At 44.4% G+C, this 21,359-nt stretch overlaps 1 protein-coding gene across 2 annotated transcripts in view; it reads left to right on the top strand.

Moving 5' to 3' along the window:
• The window catches only part of wdfy3 (WD repeat and FYVE domain containing 3), a 247,936-nt gene that overhangs the window by 50,257 nt on the left and 176,320 nt on the right, over positions 1 to 21,359 (top strand). For both annotated transcript variants that reach the window (XM_090191254.1, XM_090191253.1), the window contains exons 3-4: positions 1,170 to 1,293; positions 7,033 to 7,142. In XM_090191254.1, the coding sequence (XP_090047380.1) occupies positions 1,170 to 1,293; positions 7,033 to 7,142 (234 nt within the window). The remainder of the gene's footprint in view (positions 1 to 1,169; positions 1,294 to 7,032; positions 7,143 to 21,359) is intronic.

Genomic DNA, 21,359 nt, shown 5'->3' with positions numbered 1-21,359 from the left:
TTTGGTTGTCCCACCTAGCTATCTTAAGATGGATGCACTACCTTTAAGTCTCTCTGGATAAGAGCATCTGCTAAACGACTAGGATGTATAACATGTAGGTGGGCCTTGGTGTGTGTGTCCATGTGTGTCTGTTCAAATCACATTATATCTGTCAGATGCGCCGAATACAAATGCTTACTTACAAGCCCTTAACCAACAATGCAGTTTAAGAAAATACCCCCCAAATATGTAAGAGATAAGAATAACAGCAGTAAATAGCGAGACTATATGCAGGGGTTACCGGTACAGAGTCAATGTGGAGGCTATATACAGGTGGTACCGAGTCAATGTGGAGGCTATATCCAGGGTATTACGGTACAGAGTCAATGTGGAGGCTATATACAGGTGGTACCGAGTCAATGTGGAGGCTATATAAAGGGGGTAACAGTACAGAGTCAATGTGGAGGCTATATACAGGGTGTTACGGTACAGAGTCAATGTGGAGGTTATATACAGGGGGTAACAGTACAGAGTCAATGTGGAGGCTATATACAGGGTGTTACGGTACAGAGTCAATGTGGAGGCTATATACAGGGTGTTACCGGTACAGAGTCAATGTGGAGGCTATATACAGGGTGTTACGGTACAGAGTCAATGTGGAGGCTATATACAGGGTGTTACCGGTACAGAGTCAATGTGGAGGCTATATACAGGGTGTTACCGGTACAGAGTCAATGTGGAGGCTATATACAGGGGGCACCGGTACAGAGTCAATGTGGAGGCTATATACAGGGGGTACCGGTACAGAGTCAATGTGGAGGCTATATACAGGGGGTACCGGTACAGAGTCAATGTGCGGGGGGCACCGGTTAGTTGAGGTAATTGAGGTAATATGTACATGTAGGTAGAGTTATTAAAGTGACTATGCATAGATAATAAACAGAGAGTAGCAGCAGTGTAAAAGAGGGGGGGGGGGGCAGTACAAATAGTCTGGGTAGCCATTTGATTAGCTGTTCAGGAGTCTTATGGCATGGGGGTAGAAGCTGTTTAGAAGCCTCTTGGACCCAGACTTGGTGCTCCGGTACCACTTGCCATGCGGTAGCAGAGAGAACAGTCTATGACTGGGGTGGCTGGAGTCTTTGACAATTTTTAGGGCCTTCCTCTGACTGTTACTCTTTTACCGTTTGCAGGTGTTTGGTAATGCTCCCCCCAGCACCATGACAGAGAAGTTCCAGGACCTCCTCCAGTTCACTACCCAGGTGTCCCGGCTCATGGTCACGGAGATCAGACGGAGGGCCTCCAACAAGTCCACAGGTCAGTGGATTTATTTAACCAGATCTCGTCCCGTTGAGGTCAGAAGAACTCTTTCCCAAGGGAGGCAACACGTGTGTCTCACTGTTCCCCTATATTTTGGTCTATTTCATGTCAGTCTTAAGTCAACTTCGCTGCAACGTTTTGTCTGCTACAGTCCATCGCGAGGGCTGTTGCTAAGCTGCCACCCCGTACTAATTAAACATACTGTGGGTGGTTAAAGTATCCTCAATTCAGATCATGTCAGGTTTGTCTGAGCACAGCAGTTCTTAATCACAGCTTCTGATCTGACTCTACAGCCCTTCACAGCTTCTGATCTGACTCTACAGCCCTTCACAGCTTCTGATCTGACTCTACAGCCCTTCACAGATTCTGATCTGACTCTACAGCCCTTCACAGCTTCTGATCTGACTCTACAGCCCTTCACAGCTTCTGATCTGACTCTACAGCCCTTCACAGCTTCTGATCTGACTCTACAGCCCTTCACAGCTTCTGATCTGACTCTACAGCCCTTCACAGCTTCTGATCTGACTCTACAGCCCTTCACAGCTTCTGATCTGACTCTACAGCCCTTCACAGCTTCTGATCTGACTCTACAGCCCTTCACAGCTTCTGATCTGACTCTACAGCCCTTCACAGCTTCTGATCTGACTCTACAGCCCTTCACAGCTTCTGATCTGACTCTACAGCCCTTCACAGCTTCTGATCTGACTCTACAGCCCTTCACAGTTTCTGATCTGACTCTACAGCCCTTCAGTTTCTAATCAGACGCTACAGCCCTTCACAGCTTCTGATCTGACTCTACAGCCCTTCACAGCTTCTGATCTGACTCTACAGCCCTTCACAGCTTCTAATCAGACGCTACAGCCCTTCACAGCTTCTGATCTGACTCTACAGCCCTTCACAGCTTCTAATCTAACGCTACAGCCCTTCACAGCTTCTGATCTAACTCTACAGCCCTTCACAGCTTCTGATCTGACTCTACAGCCCTTCACAGCTTCTGATCTGACTCTACAGCCCTTCACAGCTTCTAATCAGACGCTTCAGCCCTTCACAGCTTCTGATCTGACTCTACAGCCCTTCACAGCTTCTAATCTAACGCTACAGCCCTTCACAGCTTCTGATCTAACTCTACTGCCCTTCACAGCTTCTGATCTGACTCTACAGCCCTTCACAGCTTCTGATCAGACGCTGCAGCTCGTCAGTATCAGTGGAGCTGTCTTGTTATTCGCCTAGCTCAGATAGGTGTCCAAGCAACAGCTCTAGAGAAACATGACCAAAATACCAACTTATTTATTACCTTGATTCTCACTGCTCAGTGTTGGAGCTCGTAAGCTGGATGGATGAGGTGGCCTCTCGTGATGATTTATACACCTGTTTTGGGTGAAATGTGGACCTAACTGACAGAGAAGGAGTGAGTGATGGAGTGAGGGAAAAGAGAACTGGCTTATGATCAGAGGGATGGATGGAGTAAAGCTGTCACTCAGCTTGACCATTCTTTGATATACTACATGACCAAAAGTATGTGGACACCTGTTCGTGGGAACATCTCATTCACAGCTCCACTCTTCTGGGAAGGCTTTCCACTAGATGTTGGAACATTGCTGCTATAACAGCCTCCACTCTTCTGGGAAGGCTTTCCACTAGATGTTGGAACATTGCTGCTATAACAGCCTCCACTCTTCTGGGAAGGCTTTCCACTAGATGTTGGAACATTGCTGCTATAACAGCCTCCACTCTTCTGGGAAGGCTTTCCACTAGATGTTGGAACATTGCTGCTATAACAGCCTCCACTCTTCTGGGAAGGCTTTCCACTAGATGTTGGGACATTGCTGCTATAACAGCCTCTACTCTTCTGGGAAGGCTTTCCACTAGATGTTGGAACATTGCTGCTATAACAACCTCCACTCTTCTGGGAAGGCTTTCCACTAGATGTTGGGACATTGCTGCTATAACAGCCTCTACTCTTCTGGGAAGGCTTTCCACTAGATGTTGGAACATTGCTGCTATAACAGCCTCCACTCTTCTGGGAAGGCTTTCCACTAGATGTAGGAACATTGCTGCTATAACAGCCTCCACTCTTCTGGGAAGGCTTTCCACTAGATGTTGGAACATTGCTGCTATAACAACCTCCACTCTTCTGGGAAGTCTTTCCACTAGATGTTGGAACATTGCTGCGGGGACTTGTTTCCATTCAGTCATAAGAGCATTAGTGATGTCAGGCACTGATGTTGGGAGACTAGGTCTGGCTCGCAGTCAGCGTTCAAATTCATCCCACAGGTGTTCGATGGGGTTGAGGTCAGGGCTCTGTGCAGGCCAGTCAAGTTCTTCCACACTGATCTTGACAAACCATTTCTGTATGGACCTCGCTTTGTGCACGGGGGCATTGTCATGATGGAACAGGAAAGAGCTTTCCCTAAACTGATGCTACAATGTTGGAAACACAGAATCATCTAGAATGTTATAGTACGCTGTAGCGTTAAGATTTCCCTTCACTGGAACTAAGGGGCCCGACCCATGAAAAACAGCCCCAGACCATTATTCCTCCTCCACCAAACTTTACAGTTGACACTATGCATCGGGGCAGGTAGCGTTCCCCTGGCATCCGCCAAACCCAGATTCTCTGTCGGACTCCCAGATGGTGAAGCGTGATTCATCACTCCAGACAACGCGTTTCCACTGCTCCAGCGTCCAAAGGCGGCGAGCCTTTACACCTCTCAAGCCAACGCTTTTTATTGCGCATGGTGATCTTAGGCTCGTGTGCGACTGCTCTGCCATGGAAACCCATTTCATGAAGCTCCAGTCTAACAATTCTTGTGCTGATGTTGCTTCAAGAGACCGTTTGGAACTTGGTAGTGAGTGTGGCAACCGAGGTCAGCACTCGGTCAGCACTCGGTGGTCCCGTTCTGTGAGCTTGTGTGGCCTACCACTTCACGGCTGAGCCGTTGTTGCTCCTTGACGTTTACACTTCACAATAACAGCACTGACAGTTGACCGGGGCAGGTCTAGCAGGGCAGGCATTTAACTAACTGTCCTATGATGGTGCCATTTTGAAGATCTTCAGTAAAAGCCATTCTACTGCCAATGTTTGTCTATGGAGATTGCATGGCTGTGTGATACATTTTATACAACTTTCAGCAAAGGGGTGTGGCTGAAATAACCAAATCCACTAATTTAAAGAGGTGTCCACATACTTTTGGCCATGTAGTGTTGTTCCATCCTGGAGAGTACGCTGTGACTGCAAAGGATATCTTTACATGACTCACAAGGCTTCACACGACTCCAGGCTTCACACTCAGATCTTTTTGTATTGCACGACTTCCCCACGTGGCTTTGTTACTGATCACGGACCACAGTTCATCACCCTGGAATTCATATTGGGGCGGCAGGGTAGCCTAGTGGTTAGAGCGTTGGACTAGTTGCAAGTTCAAATCACCGAGCTGACAAGGTTACAAATCTGTCGTTCTGCCCCCTGAACAAGGCAGTTAACCCACTGTTCCCAGGCCGTCATTGAAAATAAGAATTTGTTCTTTAACTGACTTGCCTAGTTAAATAAAGGTTAAATTTAAAAAACAATAAAAAAAAACATAGTGTCCGTCTGCTGTCATGCCTCCACTAGAGATGGAACGATTCAGGCCCAGCTCGTGAGCAACATCGGCAGCAGATTTGAATTGAGAATGGAAAATGGAACGTGTTGAACACGTCTAACAGGAATCGCATTGATTCGTTCCCTCGAATCAAAACCGAATCGGATTAGTTTGAATCAAAAACACATCGTTCCTGTATTTGGAGCCGTACGCTACAGCGTACTATAGATCTAGATAACGGTACGTATCGAATGGCGTTGTATGAAGACAGAATGGGAAGCTGTTCGTTCATGATTCCCCCTGTATGAAGACAGAATGTTCGTTCCTGATTCCCCCTGTATGAAGACAGAATGGGAAGCTGTTCGTTCATGATTCCCCCTGTATGAAGACAGGATGGGAAGCTGTTCGTTCATGATTCCCCCTGTATGAAGACAGGATGGGAAGCTGTTCGTTCATGATTCCCCCTGTATGAAGACAGAATGGGAAGCTGTTCGTTCATGATTCCCCCTGTATGAAGACAGAATGGAAAGCTGTTCGTTCATGATTCCCCCTGTATGAAGACAGAATGGGAAGCTGTTCGTTCATGATTCCCCCTGTATGAAGACAGAATGGGATTCATGTTCGTTCATGATTCCCCCTGTATGAAGACAGAATGGGAAGCTGTTCGTTCATGATTCCCCCTGTATGAAGACAGAATGGGAAGCTGTTCGTTCATGATTCCCCCTGTATGAAGACAGAATGGGATTCATGTTCGTTCATGATTCCCCCTGTATGAAGACAGAATGGGAAGCTGTTCGTTCATGATTCCCCCTGTATGAAGACAGAATGGGATTCATGTTCGTTCATGATTCCCCCTGTATGAAGACAGAATGGGAAGCTGTTCGTTCATGATTCCCCCTGTATGAAGACAGAATGGGATTCATATTCGTTCATGATTCCCCCTGTATGAAGACAGAATGGGAAGCTGTTCGTTCATGATTCCCCCTGTATGAAGACAGAATGGAAAGCTGTTCGTTCATGATTCCCCCTGTATGAAGACAGAATGGGAAGCTGTTCGTTCATGATTCCCCCTGTATGAAGACAGAATGGGAAGCTGTTCGTTCATGATTCCCCCTGTATGAAGACAGAATGGGAAGCTGTTCGTTCATGAATCCCCCTGTATGAAGACAGAATGGGATTCATATTCGTTCATGATTCCCCCTGTATGAAGACAGAATGGGAAGCTGTTCGTTCATGATTCCCCCTGTATGAAGACAGAATGGGATTCATGTTCGTTCATGATTCCCCCTGTATGAAGACAGAATGGGAAGCTGTTCGTTCATGATTCCCCCTGTATGAAGACAGAATGGAAAGCTGTTCGTTCATGATTCCCCCTGTATGAAGACAGAATGGGAAGCTGTTCGTTCATGATTCCCCCTGTATGAAGACAGAATGGGATTCATGTTCGTTCATGATTCCCCCTGTATGAAGACAGAATGGGAAGCTGTTCGTTCATGATTCCCCCTGTATGAAGACAGAATGGGAAGCTGTTCGTTCATGATTCCCCCTGTATGAAGACAGAATGGGATTCATATTCGTTCATGATTCCCCCTGTATGAAGACAGAATGGAAAGCTGTTCGTTCATGATTCCCCCTGTATGAAGACAGAATGGGAAGCTGTTCGTTCATGATTCCCCCTGTATGAAGACAGAATGGGAAGCTGTTCGTTCATTCCCTTGTATGAAAAGTTGCCCCCAACCAAAGGCTTTCAAAACCTCCTGCTAGTGTTTCCTCTGCCGTCGTCAGTTCTCTCTCCAGGTCAGTGTGTGTTATCAGTCTGTCGTCAGTTCTCTCTCCAGGTCAGTGTGTGTTATCAGTCTGTCGTCCGTTCTCTCTCCAGGTCAGTGTGTGTTATCGGACCAACGGCACGGCAGCTCTAGAGGAAACCGCTAGATACACACACACACACACACACACACACACACACACACACACACACACACACACACACACACACACCCCCCGCCGAATATAAGGAATTCTTGCTCTCTCTGCCACCTGCTCTAAGACTTTTGGAATTACATTATGCTACACATCTGTAGCTCATTCTCTGTCTAACACCAACGTGTGTGTGTGTGTGTGTGTGTGTGTGTGTGTGTGTGTGTTCTCTCCACAGAGGCAGCCAGTAGAGCCATTGTCCAGTTCCTGGAGGTGAACCACAGTGAAGAGGCGTCACGTGGCTGGATGCTACTGACCACCATCAACCTGCTAGCATCCTCCGGACAGGTGGGTGGTACCGGACAGCTGTGTGTGTGTTTCTGTGTGTATCACCTAGGCTTGGACGGTATACCGACAGTATGATTTTCAATACGGGGGGGGGGGGTTCAGGGCTCCAGCTCAGGTCTCCAGCTATGCATTTGGTTTGCTAACTTGCTATCTAGGTTGCTAGCTTGCAATATCAAGTTTCTTGGTTTACAGCAGAGACCATCCACCCCTTCCTGGATCAAGATCGCTGCTGTCTAAATTGTTTTGTGCGTAAAAAAAAAAAAGTTAATAATTAAGTTTGGAAAGAAATTGCGCCCTTGATAATACCATATACCCTGGTATGGTACAGGAACACTAGGAAAATCTGGATACCAACCAACCTTATTATCACCCAGTGTGCAATGCAAATAATAAAACATTTCATTTGCACTTTTCATCATAGAGTTAATAGATCAAATCTATGTAAAAAAAAATATTTAAAAAATAAATAAATTCGGCATCCATTTTGAATCTAGGCAGGTATAATAGCAATAGTGGGCTAGGTGCTAAATCCATTAGGACTAACAGAAGAAAGACAGTCTGTAGAAGTGGATTTTAAGGCCAATTTGTCAATGATAGATTGCCTCACAGATGGTCAGGGAGAGATTTCCACAGGCGAAGGAGCGAGGGAGCAGAAGGCTCGGTCCCCCATAGTTCGGAGACGGAACGGGGAGAGTGCGAGGTGTCTCGCTGGTTGAGATGAGATCGCTGATGTAGGTGGGCCTCAATCCATTCAAGGCTTTTACATAGAAGCAGTTGGATTTTTGAAGTCAATCCTGTAGTTGACTGCTAGCCAGTTTGGGCAGGATCAGGGTGATGTGGTCGGACATCTTGGTCCTGGTCAGGACCCTGGCAGCACTCTTCTGGATTTGTTGAAGCCTCTAGTGATTAGTCCGGGAGGCCCCCATGCAGCGTGGTTTCGATCCGAGAGAAGATGGAAGGCGTGGATGAGTTTCTCTGCATCTGGCTGGGAGAGGGACGGTATGACCAAGAAACACAACATTACCAAAAGTATGTGGACACCTGCTCGTCAAACATCTCATGACAAAATCAATGGGTATTAATATGGAGTTGATCCCCCCCCCCTTTGCTGCTATAACAGCCTCCACTCTTCTGGGAAGGCTTTCCACTAGATGTTGGAACATTGCTGCTATAACAACCTCCACTTTTCTGGGAAGGCTTTCCACTAGATGTTGGAACATTGCTGTTATAACAGCCTCCACTCCTCTGGGAAGGCTTTCCACTAGATGTTGGAACATTGCTGCTATAACAGCCTCCACTCCTCTGGGAAGACTTTCCACTAGATGTTGGAACATTGCTGCTATAACAACCTCCACTCTTCTGGGAAGGCTTTCCACTAGATGTTGGGACATTGCTCCGGGGACTTGCTTCCATTCAGCCACAAGAGCATTAGTGAGGGCGGGCACTGATGTCGTTGGGTGATTAGGTCTGGCTCGCAGTCGGCTTTCCAATTCATCGCAAAGGTGTTTGATGGGGTTGAGGTCAGGGCTCTGTGCAGGCCAGTCAAGTTATTCCACACCGATCTTGACAAACCATTTCTGTATGCTTTGTGCAATGGGGCATTGTCATGCTGAAACAGGAAAGGGCCTTCCCCAAACTGTTGCCACAAAGTTGGAAACACAGAATCATCTAGAATGTCATGGTAGGCTGTAGCGTTAAGATTTCCCTTCACTGGAACTAAGGGGCCTGAACCATGAAAAACAGCCAGAGAACATTATTCCTTCTCCACCAAACTTTACAGTTGGCTCTATGCATTGAGGCAGGTAGCTTTCTCCTGGCATCCGCCAAACCCAGATTAGTCCGTCGGACTGCCAGATGGTGAAGCGTGATTCATCACTCCAGAGAACGTGTTTCCACTGCTCCAGAGACCAATGGCGGCGAGCTTTACACCACTCCAGCCGATGCTTTGCATTGCGCATGGTGATCTTAGGCTTGTGTGCGGCTGCTCGGCCACGGAAACCCATTTCATGAAGCTTTTGACGACCAGTTCTTGTGATGACGTTGCTTCCAGAGGCAGTTTGGAATACAGTAGTGAGTGTTGCAACCGAGGACAGACGATTTATACACGTTTCAGCGTGGTCGTGTTCTGTGAGCTTGTGTGGCCTACCACTTCACGGCTGAGCCACTTCACGATTTCCACTTCACGATAACAGCACTTACAGTTGACCGGGGTAGCTTTTTGCAGGGCATACATTTGACGAACTGACTTGTTGGAAAGGTTGCATCCTATAACGGTGTGACGTTGAACACATCACAGAAGTCTTCAGTAAGACCATTCTACTGCCAATGTTTGTCTATGGAGATTGCATGGCTACGTTCTCGATTTTATACACCTGTCCGCAAGGGGTGTGGCTGAATCCACATATTTGAAGGGGTGTCCACATACTTTTGTGTGTGTATATATTGTATTTATATAGTGTATTTGTTTTATGCAAACAGAGAAGGGTCAAACCTGACTCCTAGGTTGGAGGTGACAGTGGGCAGATGGATTGTAACTACCCTGATAGGTTGATTTGATCATCTGAACCAGGTTGCAGGCACTGGTTACAATTTAAAGCTTATTATTTAGTGGGCAGCTTGATGAAAACCAGTCAATGTTTAAATCACCCAGAAAATATACCTTACTTTTGAAATCACATACATCATCTAGCATTTCACACATTATCCAGATACTGACTGTTAGCACTAGTTGGTCTATATCCCCACCAGAATGGGCTTTAGGTGAGGCAGATGAACCTGTAGCCATATTACTTCAACAGTATTTAACATGAGATCCTCTCTAAGCTTTACAGGAATGTGGTTCTGAATATAAACAGCAGCACCTCCACCACTGGCATTTCTGTATTTTCTGTAAATGTTATAACCTTGTTGCTACCATGATCTAATCAAATATATTGTCTAAGTGGGTTTCAGAGAGTTAGAATATGAATGTCATCTGTTTCATTCATTTCATTAAACTTGTTTCTTAAGCTACACATGTAAACGTGGGCAATTTTGAGCACTTTTCTGTGATGCTTGCTTGTTTTCATTGCTTTACTGGGGAAGCTTAGCAGAAGTACATGTTCTCAAATGATTTATGTTAGTGGACTTCCTACTAGGGCACACAGCCTCAGTGCTAACAGTATAACTCCGGTTCAGTATGCACCTGATTACTGCATACAATAGCTGTAAGATCAGCAGAGGTATTCAGGGCAGACATAAATTAGGTTACTTACACCAGGGGCGTTAGAAGACACAATGTAATGTACATTTGCCTTAGCATTATGACAACTCAGCGACACAATGGTAGAGGATTAACTGAGCTGGGCTTGAGTCATTGATAAGTCATTGTCTCAACGCAGCCTTATAATGCTGTGAAAGGATCCAGGATCCCATAGGATTTGGGTGGATCCCATCCTCCTTATGAAACCTGTTTTCAAAAGGTATCAAAATAGTAGTCAACAATAGTTACACCCATTGAGCTGCAGTAATCACACCGTTGTGAAGAGAAACAATCTGGCTAAAGCGTTCAGTGCCACGATTCAGAGGATGGCACAGGGCCAGATATGATGGGTATTTTATTAGTGTCTAGCAGAGAGTCAGTAAGCTCTTTTGAAATCCAGTTTCAACTGTTCAGAGCTGCCCTTCATTATGTCATTAGAACCCAAATGGACTACGATAGAATCAATGTCCATGTCCTGACGTAGTCCATTCAGGAGCAGCTTAGTAATGTCATTTACTCCAGCTCTGGGATATAGGACATTGTTTTTGCACCAGGAACAGTCACATTTCTTACCATGGAGCACACTTCTCCATGTGTGTCATTATGCCATTTGAAAGTGAGCATTTGCCCACTTAAATAGGTTACGACTCCGAACTGTGGTGAAGACCCTGGTGAGGATGACGAGCATGGTGATGGTCTTTCTCAGACGGTTGCTGACCGTTTGTGTAGAAACTCTTCGGTTGTGCAAACCCACAGTTTCATCAGCTGTCTGGGTGGCTGTACTCTGATGATGCAGCCGGATGTGGAGGTTCTGGGCTGGTACTGGTACACCTGGTCTGGGTTGTGAGGCCGGTTGGACATTCTGCCAAATTCTTTAAAACGATGTTGGAGGTGGCTTATGGTAGAGAAATGAACATTTTAAATTCTGTGAAAACTGCTCTGGTGGACATTCCTGCAGTCAGCGTGCCAATTGTACGCTCCCTCAAAACTTGAGACATCTGTGGCATTGTGTTGTGACAAAACTGCACTTTTTAGTGTCCACATTTTGTCCCCAGCACTTGGTGCACCTGTGTAATTATCATGCTGTTTAATCAGCTTCTTGATATGCCACACCTGTCAGGTGGATGGACTATCTTGGCAAAGGAGAAATGCCCACTAACAGGGATGTAAACAAATTTGTGCACAACATTTGAGAGAAATAAGCTGTTTTTGTGGGTATGGAGCATTTTGGGGATATTTTTATTATTTATATTTTTATTTCAGCTCATGAAACATGGGACCAACGCTTTACATGTTGCGTTTATATTTTTGTTCAGTGTATCACAAAAGTGAGTACATTTTTGTAAATATTTGATTATATCTTTTCATGTGACAACACTTAAGAAATGACATTTTGCTACAACGTAGTGAGTGTACAGCTTGTATAACAGTGTACATTTGCTGTCCCCTCAAAATAACTCAACACACAGCCATTAATGTCTAAACCGCTGGCAACAAAAGTGAGTGCGCCCCAAATTGGGCCCAATTAGCCATTTTCCCTCCCTGGTGTCATGTGACTCGTTAGTGTTTGTGTTTGTGATATACTATAAATACAAACGGTATATATTTATTTATTTCATCACATTCCCAGTGGGTCAGAAGTTTACATACACTCAATTAGTATATTGGTAGCATTGCCTTTAAATTGTTTAACTTTGGTCAAACGTTTCGGGAAGACTTCCACAAGCTTTCCACAATAAGTTGGGTGAATTTTGGCCCATTCCTCCTGACAGAACTGGTGTAACTGAGTCAGGTTTGTAGGCCTCCTTGCTCGCACACGCCTTTTCAGTTCTGCCCACACATTTCCTATGGGATTGAGGTCAGGGCTTTGTGATGGCCACTCCAATACCTTGACTTTGTTGTTCTTAAGCCATTTCGTCACAACTTTGGAAGTATGCTTGGGGTCATTGTCCATTTGGAAGACCCATTTGCGACCAAGCTTTAACTTCCTGACTGATGTCTTGAGATGTTGCTTTAATATATCCACATTATTTTCCTATGAATTTTGTGAAGTGCACAAGTCCCTCCTGCAGCAAAGCACCCCCACAACATGATGCTGCCACCCCCGTGCTTCACGGTTAGGATGGTGTTCTTCTGCTTGCAAGCCTCCCCCTTTTTCCTCCAAACATAACGATGGTCATTATGGCCAAACAATTGTATTTTTGTTTCATCAGACCAGAGGACATTTCTCCAAAAAGTACGATCTTTGTCCCCATGTGCAGTTGCAAACCGTAGTCTGGCTTTTTTATGGCAGTTTTGGAGCAGTGGCTTCTTCCTTGCTGAGTGGCCTTTCAGGTTATGTCGATATAGGACTCGTTTTACTGTGGATATAGATACTTTTGTACCTGTTTCCTCCAGCATCTTCACAAGGTCCTTTGCAGTTGTTCTGTTATTGATTTGCACTTTTCACACCAAAGTACATTCATCTCTAGGAGACAGAACGCGTCTCCTTCCTGAGCAGTATGACGGCTGCGTGGTCCCATGGTGTTTATACTTGCATACTATTGTTTGTACAGATGAACGGGATACCTTCAGGCATTTAGAAATTGCTCCCAAGGATGAACCAGACTACAATTTTTTTCTGAGGTCTTGGCTCATTTCTTTTGATTTTCCTATGATGTTTTCCTATGATTTTCCTATGATGTTGATTTTCCAAAGAGGCACTGAGTTTGAAGGTAGGCCTTGAAATACATCCACAGGTACACCTCCAATTGACTCAAATGATGTCAATTAGCCAATTAGAAGCTTCTAAAGCCATGACATAATTTCCTGGAATTTTCCAAGCTGTTTAAAGGCACAGTCAACTTAGTGTATGTAAACTTCTGACCCACTGGAATTGTGATATAGTGAATTATAAGTGAAATAATCTGTCTGTAAACAATTGTTGGAAAAATTACTTGTGTCATGCACAAAGTAGATGTCCTAACCGAATTGCAAAAATGATAGATTCTTAACAAGAAATTTGTGGAGTGTTTGAAAAACGAGTTTTAATGACTCCAACCTAAGTGTATGTGAACTTCCGACTTCAATTACATATATTAGAGGTCGACCGAGCCAGGCGGCCCAAACTGCTGCATATACCCTGACTCTGTTGCACAGGACGCAAGAGAAATGACACAATTTCCCTAGTTAAAAGAAATTCATGTTAGCAGGCAATATTAACTAAATCTGCAGGTTTAAAAATATGTACTTGTGTATTGATTTTAAGAAAGGAGTTGATGTGTTTTTTTTTGCGAATGCGCTTGTTAAATCACCCATTTGGCGAGGTAGGCTGTGATTCAAAGATAAATTAACTGGCACCGCGTTGATAATATGCAACACAGGACAAGCTAGATAAACTAGTAATATCATTAACCATGTGTAGTTAACTAGTGATTATGTTAAGATTGCTCGTTTTTTATAAGATACGTTTCATGCTAGCTAGCATCCTTACCATGGCTCCTTGCTGCACTCGCATAACAGCCTGCCACGCAGTCTCCAAAAAATGCAGATTACCGATTGTTATGAAAACTTGAAATCGGCCCTAATTAATCAGACAACCTCTTATTTATATATGTATATATATATATAGTTATATATAAAGCATCTGATGGTCAGTCTGAGGGGAGGGAGGGAGCAACGGTGAGGCTTCCTGTCACCCAACTCCCTGGCCTTGCACCTCTCCCTCCCTCCGCTGAGAAAAGGCGACACGGACTTCCAACTGAAACCTGAAGCCGCACTACATTATTTCATGTTACTCATGTGACCAGAGAAAGTGAACTATCCCCTCTATTAATGACGAAAGCCGCTAATAATAACAAGGCTTATCGGAAACACTTTGCTTTACTCATTCTTTGCAGTTGCAGTTGTAGCGGTGAGTGGAAGTAGGGAGAAAGTGCTGAATATCAACTTAAACCTTTTAATGATAAAAAAACAACAGCTCTTTGCTGTATTTGGTGAGTCTCTGTCTAGTCATGTTTTTTTTTTTTCAATTTAAAGTTTTATTAATTTTTTTCTTGTTTTTCAATCAACCAACAAAACACATTCCACATTCACAGATGTGACAGGTTTAATATATATATATATATATATATATATATATATATATATATATATATATATATATATATATATATATATATATATATTGTTTTAAAAAGTTTGGAAATCTCACAGTATCGATTTTGCATTTGAGGCCCTTTTTTTTTACGGTCTCTCGGCTCGTGGAAGCTCAGATCACCGTGTCTGCAGTTATCTGATTGGCAGGTCTATAGGTGCACTTGATTTGCTCTCTGGGAATGCCGGGTATGCAGAATTCTACCTTCAGACACATGAAATGGTTCAAAATGGGAAAACTTTGCCTTTATTATTTATTTCATCTTTATTTAACCAGGGATTATTTTATTTATATATTTAACCCTAACCCTTTATTTAACCAGGTATTTATATATATAACCCTTTATTTAACCAGGTATTTATATATATAACCCTAACCCTTTATTTAACCAGGTATTTATATATATATAACCCTAACCCTTTATTTAACCAGGTATTTATATATATAACCCTTTATTTAACCAGGTATTTATATATATATAACCCTAACCCTTTATTTAACCAGGTATTTATATATATAACCCTAACCCTTTATTTAACCAGGTATTTATATATATAACCCTAACCCTTTATTTAACCAGGTATTTATATATATATATAACCCTAACCCATTATTTAACCAGGTATTTATATATATAACCCTAACCATTTATTTAACCAGGTATTTATATATATAACCCTAACCCTTTATTTAACCAGGTATTTATATATATAACCCTAACCCTTTATTTAACCAGGTATTTATATATATAACCCATTATTTAACCAGGTATTTATATATATATAACCCTAACCATTTATTTAACCAGGTATTTATATATATATAACCCTAACCCTTTATTTAACCAGGTATTTATATATATAACCCTAACCCTTTATTTAACCAGGTATTTATATATATATAACCCTAACCCTTTATTTAACCAGGTATTTATATATATAACCCTAACCCTTTATTTAACCAGGTATTTATATATATATAACCCTAACCCTTTATTTAACCAGGTATTTATATATATATAACCCTAACCTTTTATTTAACCAGGTATTTATATATATAACCCTTTATTTAACCAGGTATTCATATATATAACCCTTTATTTAACCAGGTATTTATATATATAACCCTAACCCTTTATTTAACCAGGTATTTATATATATAACCCTAACCCTTTATTTAACCAGGTATTTATATATATAACCCTAAGCAAAAAAGTAAATAAAAACATTATGGGGATAAGGTAGTTGGGTGGGCTATTTACAGATGGGCTATGCACAACTGCTGCGATCGGTTAGCTGCTCAGATAGCTGATGTTTAAAGTTAGTGATGGAGATATAGGTCTCCCAACTTCAGTGATTTTTTTTTTTTGCAATTCGTTTCAGCCTCCCCGTCTCTAGAGCTGCTGTACCTACTGCCAACAGCAACAAAAAATAGGAACCCACGTCTTTTACTGTTGTCTTCTTTTTACATAAATGTTTGGTGATCGACTAGGAAAGCCTTGGAGGTCGATCAGTCGATCCCGATCAACCAACCACTGTGTTAAAGTAATGAAATACCAAACAATATATATATATATATTTTTTTTGTTGTTGTCAAATTCCTTAAATGGGCTTAGAATGTTCCAAAGCCAAGCAACGTTCCCAGAATGTTGTGGGAAGGTTGTTCAATATTACAAATGTGGTAATTTGTCAAGCAGCGTCTGGCCATAGGGGAACCATAGGGGGAGGAAGGTCGTCACTTAAGGACTGCCTCCCAAATAGCACCCTATTCCCTATGTAGGTCACTGCTTTTCTACCAGGACCCTATGGCACCCTATTCCCTATGTAGTGCACTACTTTTGTCCAGGGTCCATAGGGAATAGGGTGCCTTTTGGGATGCTGTCATACACTTTTTTTTTTTTTTTTATCTCCCTCAATCATCATTCTTTAAAACTTCATGTCAATTGGTCTGAGAGTCTTCAGAGAGGTGGGAGGAGGCTTCTCTTGCTTCACTGAAGATCAGAAATGCACTCTTTTTTTTGTCGGTTTGGTTGGAGACTTTGGAGCCTTTAGTTTCCTTTGTAGAGGCCCTTCTCCTTCTCTCCTCCTCAGTTTGTCTCTCTCTCTCTCTCTCTCTCTCCTCTCTCTTTTTCTAGCTGTCTCTCAATTCAAAGGGGCTTTATTGGCATGGAAACGTATGTTAACATTGCCAATGCAAGTGAAATAGACCAACAAATGTGAAATAAACAAAATAAAATGAACAGTAAACATTACACTCACAAAAGTTCCAAAGGAATAAAGACATTTAAAAAGTCATATTATGTCTATATACAGTGTTGTAACGATGTATAAAAGGGAAAATAAATAAGCATAAATATGGGTTGTATTTACAATGGTGTTTGTTCTTCACTGGTTGACCTTTTCTTGTGGCAACAGGTCATACATCTTGCTGCTGTGATGGAACACTGTGGTATTTCACCCAGTAGATATGGGAACAGAATTCTGTAGGCAGTCTCAATTTGGTGTTTGTCCCATTTTGTGAATTATTGGTTGGTAAGTGGACCCCAGGCCTCACAACCATGAAGAGCAATAGGTTCTATAACTGATTCAAGTATTTTTAGCCAGATCCTAATTCGTATGTTGAATTTTATGTTCCTTTTGATGGCATAGAAGGCCCTTCTTGCCTTGTCTCTCAGATCGTTCACAGCTTTGTGGAAGTTACCTGTGGCGCTGATGTTTAGGCCGAGGTGGGTATGATCAAGGGCAACGGTGTCTAGATGGAATTTGTGTTTGTTGTCCTGGCAACTGTCAGGGCCCAGGTCTGTCAGGGCCCAGGTCTGTCAGGGCGTCTGTCAGGGCCCGGGTCTGTCAGGGCCTGGGTCTGTCAGGGCCCGGGTCTGTCAGGGCCCGGGTCTGTCAGGGCCCGGGTCTGTCAGGGTCAGGGCCCAGGTCTGACAGGGTCAGGGCCCAGGTCTGTCAGGGCCCAGGTCTGTCAGGGCCCAGGTCTGTCAGGGCCCAGGTCTGTCAGGGTCAGGGCCCAGGTCTAACAGGGCCCAGGTCTGACAGAAGATCTAGGTGCTGCTGTTGGCCCTCCTTGGTTGGGGACAGAAGCACCAGATGATCAGCCAACAGTAGACGGGATTCTAGTAGGTTGAGCCCAGGTGCTGCCGACTGTTCTAGTTCCCCTCACCAATTTGTTGATATATATGTTGAAGAGGGTGGGGCTCAAGCTGCATCCCTGTCTCACCCCACGGCCATGTGGAAAGAAATGTGGATTTGTGGCCAATTTTAACCACACACTTCTTGTTTGTGTACATGGATTTTTACAATGTCTCTCTCTGACTTTCTACAGTTTAATTAAGCACGTCCACACAGCAGGGAGATTAAACAGTAGCCTGTAGCACGGCACATAGCAGGGAGATTAAACAGTAGCCTGTAGCACGTCCACACAGCAGGGAGATTAAACAGTAGCCTGTAGCATGTCACACACAGCAGGGAGATTAAACAGTAGCCTGTAGCATGTCACACAGCAGGGAGATTAAACAGTAGCCTGTAGCATGTCACACAGCAGGGAGAATAAACAGTAGCCTGTAGCACGTCACACAGCAGGGAGATTAAACAGTAGCCTGTAGCATGTCACACACAGCAGGGAGATTAAACAGTAGCCTGTAGCATGTCACACAGCAGGGAGATTAAACAGTAGCCTGTAGCACGTCCACAGAGCAGGGAGATTAAACAGTAGCCTGTAGCATGTCACACAGCAGGGAGATTAAACAGTAGCCTGTAGCACGTCACACAGCAGGGAGATTAAACAGTAGCCTGTAGCATGTCACACACAGCAGGGAGATTAAACAGTAGCCTGTAGCATGTCACACAGCAGGGAGAATAAACAGTAGCCTGTAGCATGTCACACACAGCAGGGAGATTAAACAGTAGCCTGTAGCATGTCACACACAGCAGGGAGAATAAACAGTAGCCTGTAGCATGTCACACAGCAGGGAGATTAAACAGTAGCCTGTAGCATGTCACACAGCAGGGAGAATAAACAGTAGCCTGTAGCACGTCACACAGCAGGGAGATTAAACAGTAGCCTGTAGCATGTCACACACAGCAGGGAGATTAAACAGTAGCCTGTAGCATGTCACACAGCAGGGAGATTAAACAGTAGCCTGTAGCACGTCCACAGAGCAGGGAGATTAAACAGTAGCCTGTAGCATGTCACACAGCAGGGAGATTAAACAGTAGCCTGTAGCACGTCACACAGCAGGGAGATTAAACAGTAGCCTGTAGCACATCACACAGCAGGGAGATTAAACAGTAGCCTGTAGCATGTCACACAGCAGGGAGATTAAACAGTAGCCTGTAGCACATCACACAGCAGGGAGATTAAACAGTAGCCTGTAGCATGTCACACAGCAGGGAGATTAAACAGTAGCCTGTAGCATGTCACACACAGCAGGGAGATTAAACAGTAGCCTGTAGCATGTCACACAGCAGGGAGATTAAACAGTAGCCTGTAGCACGTCACACAGCAGGGAGATTAAACAGTAGCCTGTAGCACGTCACACAGCAGGGAGATTAAACAGTAGCCTGTAGCATGTCACACACAGCAGGGAGATTAAACAGTAGCCTGTAGCATGTCACACAGCAGGGAGATTAAACAGTAGCCTGTAGCATGTCACACACAGCAGGGAGATTAAACAGTAGCCTGTAGCACATCACACAGCAGGGAGATTAAACAGTAGCCTGTAGCATGTCACACACAGCAGGGAGATTAAACAGTAGCCTGTAGCACGTCACACACAGCAGGGAGATTAAACAGTAGCCTGTAGCACGTCACACACAGCAAGTAACCTCTTTTCAATTGTGGCCTTCACCCAACTTTTGACCCTTCTCCCCTGTATGAAAAAAAACTAGACTTGTCTTGACTAAAATATGTAGTCTGATCCCTAGAATGAACCAACGTACAGACAATAAGATCCTGTATCTACTGATCTTGATTCTCATTCACTTGGGAGATGTAAGGAATTGGTCAGTATAATGTCATTATAATGTAATGTGATTATATGGTAGCGTGTGTGTGAAGACCAGGTCATTGCAGGGACAAAGCAAAGCGGGACAGAACAGTCTATTTCTATTGTCTCTGGGTCGAGCAGCTTTCTGCCCTGACTGGCTGACTGGCTGGCTGACTGACTGGCTGGCTAGCTGACTGGCTGACTGGCTGGCTGGCTGGCTGGCTGACTGGCTGGCTAGCTGACTAGCTGACTGGCTGACTGACTGGCTGGCTAACTGACTGGCTGGCTGGCTGACTGGCTAACTGACTGGCTGGCTAGCTGACTGGCTAACTGACTGGCTGGCTGGCTGACTGGCTGGCTTGCTGACTGGCTGGCTGGCTTGCTGACAGGCTGGCTAGGATAATGGATGTGTGTGTTCCCTGCTCCGTTGTCGCAGACAGCACGACAACACACATTCGTATATGCACACACACACACACACACACACACACACACACACACACACGGAGAGCTCGGCGGTCTCAGAGAGTAAAACAAAGGGCCTCTGGGCGCCCTCCCTTCCACCTGACGTCATAGCAACAACAGCTCTCTCTCTCTCGGTTCATCCTCCAACACATTCTAAATTCTGCCTCCCCTCCCTTCTCTGCTCCCCTCCACTCCACTCTCCACCCCTCCCCTCCCCTCCCCTCCCCTCTCTGCTCCCCTCCCCTCCCCTCGCCTCCCCTCTCTGCTCCCCTCCCCTCCCCTCCCCTCTCTGCTCCCCTCCCCTCCCCTCCCCTCTCTGCCCTCCTCCCTCCTTTCTTTCCAGAAGAAAAACGTCTACAGTACATATTACACCCAGATATACATAAAACAACATCTATATTTCATCTCCCTCCCGTCTTCCCTCGGTCCCTCGCTCACTCTTCCTAGTTTTGTAGCTGATGAATGACGGCATCACTCACTCATCACTCACTCATCACTCACTCACTCACTCACTCACTCACTCACTCACTCATCACTCACTCACTCATCACTCACTCACTCATCACTCACTCACTCACTGACCTGACCCAGAGCCAGCTCTACACTGTCTTCCCGTCACCTGACTGCTCGTGATGGTGGGGAAAACTCCATGTATAGTTAGTTACATATCGTAATATTGTTTCTGGAGAATATTATATTGATACTTTGACTCCCAAGTATCCATTTTTGTTGTTGTTGCTAGGTAGACTTAGTCGGCTGTAGCTGCGCCAAAACTCTGGTATTTTCAATCCTATAGCTTGTTATTAATCTTCTTTTTAAATAGTTAGCCAACATGTTTTCAGTACTTTTTTTATTTTCCTGTCTGATCAACTAATTGTCTCACGGTTTTCTCTCTTCTCTCTTGTCTCTCTGGAGCAGACGTGTAGTCAACAATATGTCTGGAACAGCAAATAGCAATGCATATCATATCGGTACCTAAGTATCGCAATATCATACCGTGATCGTCCCCTGGCAGTTCCCAGCCCTACTGACTGCACACATCCAGGACAGACTATTGGGATCGTCATTCATTCACCATTCAGCCGATTCACCTTCCCTGACTGCTTTCACTGGGGGGGGGGGGTCTCTACCCCTCAAACCAACCACCCTTGACCGTCCCCTCCTCTACCCTTCAAACCAACCACCCTCTACTGTCTCTTCTCTACCCCTCAAACCAACCACCCTCTACTGTCTCTTCTCTACCCCTCAAACCAACCACCCTCTACTGTCTCTTCTCTACCCCTCAAACCAACCACCCTCTACTGTCTCTTCTCTACCCCTCAAACCAACCACCCTCTACTGTCTCTTCTCTACCCCTCAAACCAACCACCCTCTACTGTCTCT

This window comes from Oncorhynchus mykiss, chromosome 11 (genome assembly GCF_057628025.1).
Source record: "Oncorhynchus mykiss isolate SJ-2025 chromosome 11, ASM5762802v1, whole genome shotgun sequence".
NCBI classification, from domain to species: domain Eukaryota; kingdom Metazoa; phylum Chordata; class Actinopteri; order Salmoniformes; family Salmonidae; genus Oncorhynchus; species Oncorhynchus mykiss.
This window is presented reverse-complemented; position numbering and strand designations above follow the sequence as displayed.